This window comes from Candoia aspera, chromosome 4 (assembly GCF_035149785.1).
Source record: "Candoia aspera isolate rCanAsp1 chromosome 4, rCanAsp1.hap2, whole genome shotgun sequence".
NCBI classification, from domain to species: Eukaryota; Metazoa; Chordata; class Lepidosauria; order Squamata; family Boidae; genus Candoia; species Candoia aspera.
The window spans coordinates 83,912,567-83,924,998 of record NC_086156.1 but is presented as its reverse complement, the minus strand read 5'-3'; the positions used below and the strand labels follow the sequence as shown (position 1 = coordinate 83,924,998).

The following is a 12,432-nucleotide window of genomic DNA, read 5'->3' as shown; positions in this document are numbered from 1 at the left end:
TTTTCAAGGCCTTACGACAGGCCAGCATATAATACAAATAAAAAAAAGTTTTTAAAACATAATAAATATAATAAATCAGCAGCATTACACAAAGCAGTAAGAATTACTGTAATGGTAACAATAAAACTCAATAAAACTAGCGAGTCTCAAAATGTCTGTGTCCCTTATCTATGCAACTGATCAGAGAGAGTGCAACCCCTCCAGAACCTCATGGGCACCAATTAATTGAGCAGATGAATTACCCACCATCAATATATCTGTCTTTTTGGGACTGCATCTCAGTTTATTAATCCCTCATCTAATCCATTACCCTACTCAAGACTAGGTAACTTTTCATTCTCTAGATTGCTAAACTGAAACAACAGCTCCAGCGAACAAAGCTTGGTGCTTGGAATGGCAAAGAGAAAGACCAGAATGCTCCCATTCAAGCCAATCATAGTGTGGTTCCATCAGCCAAGGTATGTTTTGTATCTTTTCTTTACTGTTCCTGTTAGAAAATGGCAGAAACTCTCTTGGACTGTGGGAAAGAGATTTTTATTGAGGAAAAATGGCCTAAAGTATTCAATTCTCAGTGGCTTATATAGGGAAGCCAGAGCAATTATTTTCCTTCAAACTAAGGCATAATGTAAGGAATATGGGTATTTTTTGTGTTGACTATATTGGCCTTGTACACTGAAATTATGCATGACTTGTTTAAAGCTCCACTAGTATCCGTAGCTGAGTTGCAGCATGAACCAGGCACATCAGATTATATCAGCCATGCCATTATCAGTCATTTTCCCAATTGTCTCAATATTCCATTGACAACCAGAGGAGAAAAGTCTAGTGCTCAGCATAAGAACCTGATGCTGATATTGCTCAATGTCTGGAACATTAAGTCAGAAAGATCTTTAGGAGCCATTGGTTCTATTTACATGACACAATGAGCCACACACACAGCCAACCATATATTAGGTTACCATGTTATCCCTGTGGGCAGATTATAATTCCGTATGTTGTGCAAACTCAAAAAATTGGAATGAGTTGAGCAAGCATAGTCCATTAAACCATGAAATAAGTGCGCTGTGGTATCAGAGCAGTTGTCAGACTATCTGGGATCAGTGGACTAATGGACAAATCCTAAAGTAGCTTCATATGTTCATAACTGATGGGGGAGGGTTGGTCCACAAAGTTATGGGCCACCAATCCACTTACAGAATATTTTATGCTTGTACCAAGGTGTTGGTGGCTTCTTGATACAGCACTGCATGTCCTTGTTTGTAGGCTTTCCCACCTGCATCGTTTCCAGTCCTGACCACTGTATCGATCACCCCCTGTTTGCACAACAGTTTCGACGGTATCAATCAGGAATTGGAAGAGGTGTTTGTAAAGGAGCAAGGAGACGAGGAACTCCTCAGAGTGAGTTATGGCTGGTGGGGCAAGATATGAGAGCCACCTTATCTGGAACTCAGGACATATCTATTTTGTTAGATGTTTACACAGTCTTTGCACTGCCAGTTTAAATTACCAAGCTCCTCCCATCCAAAAAAGCCCTGCATGCATTTTCATGTGCTGTTTAGGCTCTCTACCTTGAAATTCCCAACTTCTCATTTAATGAAGAAAGTGAAATTCTGGATATCATACAGTAATTTCCTCTGATTATGGTATGCTATATGAAGTGCAGAATACATTTCAGAGAGATCTACACTGTGCTGTTCTTCACAGGGCTGACCATCAGACAGAGCAAATGTGCAAAGCCCACTTTTGAGGACAAACTATGTTTTACTTTGCAGGAGATTGTGATGGTTGTGTGGTAGAACTGCCCATCAGAGAATAGCAACTCTGGGCATCTCCCCTCAGTTTATATTCCAGAAGGGGGAGGAACTTGGAGAGAGGGATTTGCAGGGAACAGTTGGAAACCCAGGTCTGAGAGAGGCTCAGAGTTCTAACCTGAGAATACTTCCTCCTGATGGGGAGGCAAGGTTAGGAATAATTTTAGGGCTGGGGTAGGCTGGTGTTTACAAGGTATACATAACTAGAGAAATAGATGAACCTGTTTTAAGCCCCATTCTTAGTTGCTTAATAGAAGTCATGTTCTTATGTTAACCAAGCATCTGTGCAATCTTATGTCTTCCCCACATTCCATCCAGTTATGTTAGGTTAGAGCAGTGTTTCTCAACCTCAGCAACTATAAAATGTGTGGATTTCAACTCCTAGAATTCTTAGCAATGGCAATGTGGGTGCAGAATTCTAGGGTTGAAGTCCATACATCTTAAAGTTGCTGAGGTTGGGTAGAAACTTAAAGAATTTCTGAATCCTCCAAGGGGTTAGTGGTGGCAGCAGAACAAAATGGTAATAAAGAAAAAGACACACACACACAGCAAGGAGGCTGTGCAATAGAGCTTCTAACAGTGTACCTATGAGAAAAAGTAAATCTCCAATGGTTTCTTTGTAAAGGGAAAATAGGGGAGTTTTGTCACATACACTTGCAGTACATGTTATACCATATCATTGACTCTTTTCAGCTGCTGTGTCCAATACTGGTAGGAACTATTGACCTATGCTACCCTCATTGAGAACCTTCTGCTCTTTCCTCCAAAGTTGAATCAGTCAGTGTGCCTCAGATGTTGCTTGCTCACCAAAGCATAGCTGCATCTTAATCAAATTTCATTATGGTGTCACTGCACCTTACTTTTTACCTTGCACCCAAATCTGTTATTGTAATCTAATCTAAATTATGGGTATTCCTATTTATGGGATATGATATTGTGGGGAAAATGGATGTTATCCTTTGGGTTTTCCAGTCCTCTGCCCCTTCATACCATTATTTCCAAAGCATTTCCATCAAGCTACAGCAGGGAAAAAGGAAATGAGAAGTGGAGCTGTTCTACCAGATATATCTGGAAGACAAGCTTCATTTGGTTTCTCTGCCCCCTGAATGATTTCTCTTAGTAACTGAAAGCCTGGTGATAGACTGCACTGTGTCAATATTAATGTTATGAAAGTGACTATAGGAGTGGTTTTGGAAAAAGAGGGTTAAAATGCTTCAAATATTTAAAAGTGTTGTCCAGGCCTCCCCATGGCTCTGCTCAACCCTGCCTGCTTCTTTGTGCTTAAAGGGTGTCCTCTCTTTTAGATCTTGGATGTCCCAGATGGGCACAGAGCCCCAGCCCCTCTCCAGAGAGGCACTGGGGATTCCTTGTTGCCACGGCTGGAAAACAGCAGTAGCAGCTGCAGCAGCCTTTCTCTTTCTCCATCCCCTTCAGCTGCTTTTGGACAATCTCCACATACTCCTGCCCGAATAACAACTGATGAAGTTTTGCCTGGGGCTTTGGACAAGCCAGTGTTGGAGGCCAAAGGAAGAGGTAAGTGGGGCAGGTTAGTAGCAGTCTGCTGTTGTATAGAGCCTTTGAAGAATCATGCATTGAACGGGGTTTATTGGCTCGTCGTTTTAAATGGTCTTTGATGATCAGCAACATGAGGATGCATTCTGGAAGGGTTAGGAATGAAAAAGGGGAGGTATCTACTGTATCTTAACAAGTATAAACAAAATTGCAGTTACTTTGGTGTAAACACTTGGATCTGATTATTTCTGTTGGATGGGCAATGTTTTGATGGCTGGGGACTAAACATTTTGGATGTGGCCAAAATGATGGTGCAAAGTGGTTGGAAGAAAAAAATGTGATTATTTTCTTCTTGGAACTTTGGAGGCAATGTGATTTTTATAAATTGTTAAGCCTATTTTAGGGCATGTTTCTTATCCCAAATGGCAAGATATTGTGCCACCAACTTTTGGCAACTGTGGTCAGAGGTTGTTCTGCAGACTGTTGAAAGGGGTGCAGGGACTACATGCATCCTGAGTGCTCGGGTTATCCACACCTGATTTATGGTCAGTTTCACACTGGCTGTATATAATTCTCTTCCTAAAGGCAGTTCTTATATCATTGCCATCCATTACTCTGAAATGTAGAATCATTCACCCTGAGCGTGCTAAATCAAGCTATTGTATTTCTAGTGAAGAGAAATGTAAAAGTCTAAGTTCCAAGTGCACTGCAGTGTAAAGACCTCCCCATCTGTATATGGACTGGCTACAAGTTAGTAAGCTTCCCAGTATACAAGGCAAGGAAGAGGTACTGAGCCATGCAAAGAGAAATAGGGGTGTACTTGTAGACGTTAAAGCTATTAACGAGCACCATTATAAGGATTCTTTGAACTTGAAGGAAGGAATGAGACTTTAAAATATAAATTGGAGTTCTGAGCAGTGTTAAAAAACCAACTTAACTTGCAGGAAACAGGCCAATATGTGCATGTCATAGAGAGCATAGGAGACATAGGCAACTAATCCTTAATACAGGGGTGTCTGCAGAATGTAAAAATTCAAGATGGTGGCTATGGTGCAATCAAACTCCACCTGGTTTTTATGTGCATTGTGTGCCATGGCCACCATCTTCACTTTTTTTACCATGCCCTGTGGACATCTCTGATATGGAAGTATTGTCATGTAAACATGGTGAGACTTAATGTTTGCTTCTTTAGGAACTGAGTTTTCCATACTGGGAATGCTGGATGAGTAAGACACATATGCAGGCAGTGCTTCTCAGCTTTGTAATATTTAATGAATGCAAATTTTTAAAAACAAATGTATGGAGTTTGTTCCTCTAATAATGTCCAAGTTGTGAGATTTACTCTTGCTTGAAGACCATTCCAGTGCACTACGTGGGAAATTTACTCATTGGGCAGCCCCAAGTCCTGAGAAAATAGTTTATAGGATTTCATTTCAGTATTTCAGTTCTATCAGAGGTATAACCCTGCTTGCTTATAGTTCTATCTGAGGATCAGAAATCTTGCTCATCTCTGGTAAAGCTACCATATTATTTGAGTTTTCAGTGCTTCTGCATTTATTTGACTGGATGTGTTTTCTTCCCTAATTTTCCTCTTTCAGAAAATGGCAGCACTTCTCCAGTCTTTGCCTTTGCCCTGTCTCCTCGTCCCAACCACACCTATGTGTTCAAGCGGGAGCCTCCAGAGGGGTGTGAAAAAATCCATGCTTTCGAGGAAGTGGTGTAAGTAGGAGGTCACATTTACCTTTTGTAACCATAGGTGATAGAGCAAAAAATCGAGAAGGACCAAGCACAGAACTTCCCTCCATGTAACACTGATAGAAATTATGATAAAGGTAAGCACCAGTTCTAATCTGGGTTGCATATAACGACTCCATGAAGCATTGATTGACAAGTATTTTATTTGTCATCTTTACAGTAAATGTCTTTCAAAGAGATAGTCTTACAATCTACCCACATCTTATCCTTACAGCAATCTTGAGAGAAAAGCTGAACTTAAGATAGGGACTGACTCAGGGTAGTCTTGTTCTCCCCACTCCAACTCATGACACCTATTTTACTAAATATGTAAATGTTGCCTGTGCTACATATTACAAGGGCAAAGTGAGCAACAATAAAGACAAAATATGTCTGTTGTCAGACTTCTAATATAGTTGTTGAAAAACTTCACCTAGAAATCTTTTCTATTCTAGCCTGCCAGCAAAATCTGCAGCCCACCTCTTTTTGCTTCATTGCCAAAGCAGATCAATGTTGATTCTATGTACAAAATTGATTTGGGATTGATAATATTTAGAGTTGAACAGTGATTCTTAGATACTTCAATGCTTGCATTGTGCTTCTTTCTAGGTAGCCATAGTGTCCCTTGGGCAGGCCACTGTGCACATAAATGGGTTTATGACAATATCATAAAGAATGTGCACTTTGTAAACTGAAAACTTCTAAGTCTGGTAATGATTGTTGCACAAAACTCCATGCTTATTGCACCATGCTGTTGGTGGCCATCTCCCACACTTCTGCTGTGAAGTTCAAAATCCAGAAAGATGGAACATTCATTTGTGCATATTTTTAAAAATTTCTTACTTGTTCTGTCATCCTGTACCTATCAAAATCTGAAACACTTGTTGGCATTAGTTCTTATATGCCTTATACCTTTTAATTCTGATTTTTTTCTTTTAGGCCTGGTCAGCCTGTCCTGCCCTCTTGTCCTGATAAGAACAAAGTCCACTTCAATCCAACTGGCTCTGCCTTTTGCCAGTTTAGCCTGGTGAAACCTCTGATTCCCAATGTAGACTTCCTGTTCAGAGACTTCTCTTCCTCTCCCAGCCCAATGCCACCAGGCACGTTCTCCTCTTGCCAAGCCACTACCACTGTCCCCATCCTCACTTTACAGAAAGACTTGAGAGGAGACAACTTCAGTGAAAAACCAAAATCTCCTTCATTGGGCTTGGAGTCCTGGAAACGGCACCAGCCTGAAGACACTGTCCTCTTCCATAGTTCCCTGGTTGTCTGAAGCTCAGGGAGTGGAGCAGAGGCAAAATGAATCCATGGTCCTTCCAAGGCCTGTAGAGAAAAGTGCCTTGATACTGGGAAGCTGAATGATCCCAGCAACAGCCTTAACATAAAGATTGCTATTGGACTCCTTTCAGCCACAGTAGTCTTGGTACTCCCAGTACTTAAAGCACTTCCTTTCCTTAAGTCTGTCGATGTTTTTCTGCTACTCCAGTATCCAAAGAGCACCTAGTCTTCTCTGTTGGAATACACGCACAGTTAATTACCAGGATTGTCTTTCTCTCTGCTTGCTGTGTGAGGCAGGAGCTCATTGATAGTGTTTTAATGTTCCTAGAGATGTTTCTCAAGGTTTCTACAGAATAGAGAGTATGAATATAAGATGCCAGGACTTGTGTATGCTGATTGAACAGTTGATGTCACTGGGTAAAAACTGAGCAGGGTAATGTTTCATGGGGTGCCAAGTCTGCATTACCTTGTTAAGATTCTTTTCATACTCTGCTCTGCACTGTATGGCACTCACATCACTGGAACACAATCAGCTAAATGCTTGAAGTGTTTTCTTTCCTAATGATTATGCCACACCAGATAGTTGACTAAGTAAGATACTCAAATTGTGTGTCTTAGAGAGAAAGATCTTGATTCCCTTCGTAAGAAGGAACAGCAAAGGAGGAGTGTCCTGTCTGCAGTTTTTCCAGGTGGACCTCCTGAAATCACTTCTTTCAACAGAACTTTGCAGAATGAGATTGAAACCCAAGCCATTCTGGAGGGATGCAGCTGTCAGTGGAAGTAATATATGCTATTTTTCTTTATTATAATAAATTGGACTGGTGGATTGCATCTTGACACTACAACTGTTCTAGCCATGAGCTGGATGAATCCGCTCAGCTTTATCCCCACTTTTAATGCACAGAAGACTCCAAAGATCCTATGTTCACTTACACTTTCATCCTATATGTCCCTCAGTGGAAAGGCCTTAAACCTGGTGATGCCTTGATTGCAAAGTGTACTAGAAAGTCATTTTTGTTGTTGTTGTTAGGTTTCTGGGTTGTATTAGGAGGGTTTCATGAAATTGAGAGAGAAACTATATTTTCTTTTGAAGACAGTATTTTTGCAGCTACTTTTGAAGTTTTTGTAAATTTTAATGTACACACCACAAAAAGCTTAATGAAACAATCTTAGCCTCAGAGGTTCATTGCATCTTGAGTTGAAAGAGTTTTGCAGATTCTTGGTGTTTAAACCAATTAAAAGAACGATAAAAATGTTGGGTATCAAGTAAATTTATATAACATCATTGGAGAAAAAAAGGAGAAAGTAATGGGCAAAACAGCTTGGGATGTAACTTGTATTCTGATTTCACTGTTTACAATTGTACTATTTACTGCCTTACAAGTTTTCATTGTACTACCAAAACAGAACTGACGGATGGATGGAGTGATGGTGTGTTATCTACCCATATCCCAGTTACTACATTCAACTGTTAACTTTTTTCAGGTAGCCAGTGGTAACATTTGAAATTTTGAGAATACGTTGTCGTTACACTCAGAAAATGTCTGTATATTCATACTGGCTGCCGTGATAGGCATGCCAATTACAAAACATCCAGTTAGCAGAAGATAAATTGGTGTTGTTTTACTTGCCATCCCTGTAGCCCCCCCAAATATTCCATCATTTTAGCTTAACTTTTCCCCCTTTTCTAAGTCAGCACATTTCCAAACATAGCACTAGACTGTAACCTCCAACCATTTTATTTTGTAAGAACACCAAGGGATTTGCAAGTAGGAAGGGTGCTCTGTTCCCTAATGCATGGTGTAACAAAAAGGAGAAAGCCTAACTTGGGAAAACAAGATCTGATAAGTATCACGGAAACTTAATGGGATGAGAATTATGAGTTGAACATAATACTCAAAGCATACTACATGTATAAGACAAGTAGAACAAAAAGGGATGGAATGGCTTTTATGTTTTAAAAAAAAAGCCGTATCTGTGAAGAAATTCATGTCCCTCAATATCCAGTTGAAACTATCTGGGTAAAATTAAAAGGAGTAAGAAATAAAAGGGATACCACTGTAGGAATTTCGTACAGACCACTTATCCCCAGCAGAGGATGTGAACAGTGCCTTTCTAAATGCATGAAGTTCTACTGTGGTAATTAATGTATCCTTTGGTGGAAAACTATCTTAGCTAGAAGTATATTAAGTTTATTATCTCCTTTGCTAAGAATTGTATTTTTCAGATGATGAAAGAAGAAACAAGGGGGCTAGCTCTCCAACAGAGAGGAACTAAGAGATGGACAAAAAGCGTCTTGGGGGAAATCATGTTGGAGTTCTAGTTAGTTACAACTAGACTAACTGCTGAGAAGTCAGTCATGTATCTTGGGCTTCAGGAAAGCAGATTTTAAAGACCTCAGGCAAAGGTGGGCAAATGGTGTGTCTCAGAATTATAAATAAACAAGTTAAAGAGGGATGGGATACCCTGAAAAATGTAGGCGCAGACTTGAACAATCACCACTGGGACTGGAAGTTTTAAGACAACTATATGGACGAACAGCGAGCTCATTAGCAGGTTGAAAAGCAAAAAGGTTTGTAGAAGACATGGAAGCTGGGGCTGACAACAGAGGAATACACCTAGTATCTCAAGCCTGTAGTGATGGAGTCAAGCTAAAACTCAGAATGAGGTGAGCTGTGAGGATACAAAACGAAGGATTTTAGGAGATGAAAGAAGAATTTGAGGTGGTTCTTTCACATAAGAGAAGGTCGGGAAATGTGGAATAGGGAGAGGATGGAATTGTGTACCACCTTTGCATCTGTCTCTCAGAAGAGAGATACCTTTCAATATAATTGAGGAAAGGGTGGGGGACACAGAAAACCAAAATTCAGTTAGCATCTGTACTGAGGAAGGCACTATGACCACTTGTCAAGCAGCGTGTGTGTGAACAGTTAGAAAATGTTGTTTGTAATGTAAGTCAGAATGGGCTGGTGAGGAACAAATGGCATCAAATGAACCTTAGTGACTAGTTCAGTACCCCAAGGGAATGATAAGGATATAATGTGTCTTGATCTCAGTCATTTTAAAAAGTCATCCCTTTGGACAAGGTGGATAAATGTGGGTTAGACTATTTTGCACTCTGGTGGATTTGCATCTGACTGAACCACACCCCGAGAGTGCTAGTACATGGTTTTGCAACATTCTTAAGGGGGGAAACAAGTGCTTATGTCCTTAGTCCAGTGCTATCAACCTATTTATAAAATAACCTACTGAATGGATGTTTATCAAATTTGCATATGATATCAGCAAGGTCAATTAGCTAAAACACCTTAAAAGTCAAAATTGCAGTTCAAAACAGACTTGAACAATGCATAACATCCAAGAGGATGATTATCATCTTGACAAATGTCATACATTAAGGTAGGAAAAATAAACTTTATGGGTGCAGGGTTAAACCTTGGTGGCAATGCATATGAGAAGGATATAGGAGTGCCACAGAATCACCACTTGACCATGAGCAACCAATGTGATGTAACAGCTAAAAAGTCCAATGCAGTCTCAGGCTGCAGGAACCGAAATACTTGGTCCAGATCACAAAAGGTAATAGTTCTGTTGAACTCTGCATTGGATATATTGTATCTGTTGTATTATGTCCAACTCTGGCTGGACAGGATCAGATATCAAGAGGTCTAAAAATTAAATCCTATGAGAAACCGTTAATGGAGCTTGCACAAGAGAAGTCTAGTGTTTCCCACCCTCAGCAACTTTAAGACATATGGCTGGCTGGCTATGGAATGCTGGCTTGGGAATTCTGGGAGTTGAACTCCACATATCTTAAATTTGCCAAGGTTGAGAAACAATGCTCTAGAGAAAGAAAGTGGTTTGCAATATTTAAAAGACTCTTAAGAGCAAGAGGGACAGGATCAGTTCTCACTGAAACTGAAAGCACAGCAAGAATCAATAGATTTAATTAAAGGAAACTTTGGCTGAATATTAGGAATTATCATAAGAGCTAATGATCATTAGAATAAGCTGCCTAGAACTGCAGATTTCTCCTCACTGATGGTTTTAAAGATTGGGTTTAAATCTAGAAGAGATGGTTTAATGGATTCCAATACTTAATAGGAGATTGGGCTAGATAAGTTGTTTCCAACTCGTGTTGTAGCATGCTATCTTTCCTTTTCATATATTTTTAAATTAAAATAATCTTTAAAGATGTTTAGAGCCTGTCAGGAACTAAAGGCGGTATTAGCACCCATGGTACCAATAGCTGTTGTTTCCCATTCATGAGCCTGTATATGTCAGGGCAGCCTTGCTCCGAATAAGACACGGACTCACTTAAAGGGTTTAAGGATTTCCGGGTTTATTGAAGCAGAATGCATGCGGAGAAAAAGACGGGAATGCGGGTGTGGTATCAGGGTCTCCCGTTTATACCCCGGTGGCGGACCTTGTTCTCCTCCACCCCCTATTGTCCCCCAAGCCAGGTCCGGATGGGTGATTAGCGTTGGTATGGGTCCGACGATGGGTGATTCGGGCGATCTCCGACGTTCCCCTTTGTCTCCTTGCCTTCGTCCGGTGCAGGTGCGTCCCCCGGGGTAATGGGTGGGAGTTCCCCCGATCTGTTAATGGTTTCCAGATCCTGTCCGAGGTGCGTTTCTATTGTCCTGTTGATTTATTTATGGGTTTGGGTGCTTAAGGGATGATGTGTGTGTTTAAAGGATAATGGTTATCCCTTCCTCTTTCCTGATGTGCATGTTCCCTGTTGTGATGCACTTATGCCTTGCAACGGGGAACATGACAGTATATGAATATTCTAGGAAGGAAATTTGATAAAGTAGGAAACAATATTCAAAGAAAAATGTTTATTTCAAGTTACATAAGCTTGCATATAGCATTGTCTTAGGATGTCTTAATGAAATAGGATATGAATAACAATAGAAGACTGTGATTCTATAGTAAGTATACAGTAACAAGTGTACAGTAGTGACAATTTTTTTTTAAAAAGTCAGCTATAGCCCAGGTTAACTTTTTCTTAATCTCAACATTAGGTAAAAAACCTTTCAACAAACTAGAATGCATTTATACAAAATTACAGCGTGATCACAGTTACAATAATTGTATATTATTCTGGTTCTGTACCTTCATAATATTGTAAGGTTAGAGGGGGCTGAGGCAACTATCATGTGAGGCAAGATTACAACGTTTGATCATTCTTAATTTAGAAAAAAATGAGATGCTAGAGATACAAGAAACTATTCACGATATGGACAAAAATTGATGAGAAAAATTCCCTCACTATGAACCCACAGGGATCCAAGGAAGATGAATGCTGGGAGACTGAAAACAAGCAGAAGGAAGTATTTCAAAAAGTTCATAATAAAATTGTGGAGTTCTCTGCCATAAGATGTGATAGCTATACAGTCAAACGGCTTTGAAAGTGCAATACAGAAATTCATGGAAACGAAGTTCTTGGGGGTTACATTTTAGGCATGATGCTGATATATTATTTATAGTAAGCTGCTTTATATCATCTGGTGGGTAACACGGCATCCTAGCTGTTCCTTCTGACCCCAAGCATCGATCTTATTCTGACCCACATTCTGACCCCAACCAATCGTTAAATAATTTAATAAGATTGGTTTCGTTTTGGCTTGGCGCGTCGCGCGAAGTGTCTCATTGTGGGCTGTAAAACGGTTTTCTGGAGTACAGGTTGTGCAAACCCAACCAACTGTGGTTTGTTCAATGAATTATGACTAAGTAAATGGTTTCCCGTGTTGAGTGAATCCAGCCACTCTGTAACAGCACACAATCAACTGCCTGTGAGCAATCCCTGCTACGCTGGAAGCAATTTGTTATAGCAACAAAGCAAATGCCCTTCAGGCAGCCTCGTTGCCATCTTCATTGTTTCACCGTCCTGCCCCCAACAACCGTTGCTCCCTGGAAGTCAGGCCCACCTCCTCCTTCCCACCAGCAATGAAAACCTGACACGAATCTCGAATCGGCCGGGTGATCATCGCAGAAGCTTTTGCTGACGTCTAAAACAGTCGACCTATTCCTTCCAAGCCCCAATATAATTCCATGGCGTTTAGAGACCCGTTTCTAGCAGGAGAAGCAAATG

General features: G+C 40.4%; 1 protein-coding gene across 3 annotated transcripts in view; it reads left to right on the top strand.

Annotated features, from left to right (window-relative positions):
- Window positions 1–7,590, top strand: part of FAM117A (family with sequence similarity 117 member A) — a 31,107-nt gene extending 23,517 nt beyond the window's left edge. For 2 of the 3 annotated variants that reach the window (XM_063300850.1, XM_063300851.1), the window contains exons 4-8: window positions 345–458; window positions 1,264–1,398; window positions 3,116–3,344; window positions 4,922–5,042; window positions 5,997–7,590. In XM_063300850.1, the coding sequence (XP_063156920.1) occupies window positions 345–458; window positions 1,264–1,398; window positions 3,116–3,344; window positions 4,922–5,042; window positions 5,997–6,330 (933 nt within the window). In that variant the 3' untranslated portion in view covers window positions 6,331–7,590. The remainder of the gene's footprint in view (window positions 1–344; window positions 459–1,263; window positions 1,399–3,115; window positions 3,345–4,921; window positions 5,043–5,996) is intronic. The other variant, XM_063300852.1, reaches the window with a different exon arrangement.
- The last annotated feature ends 4,842 nt before the right edge of the window (window positions 7,591–12,432 follow it).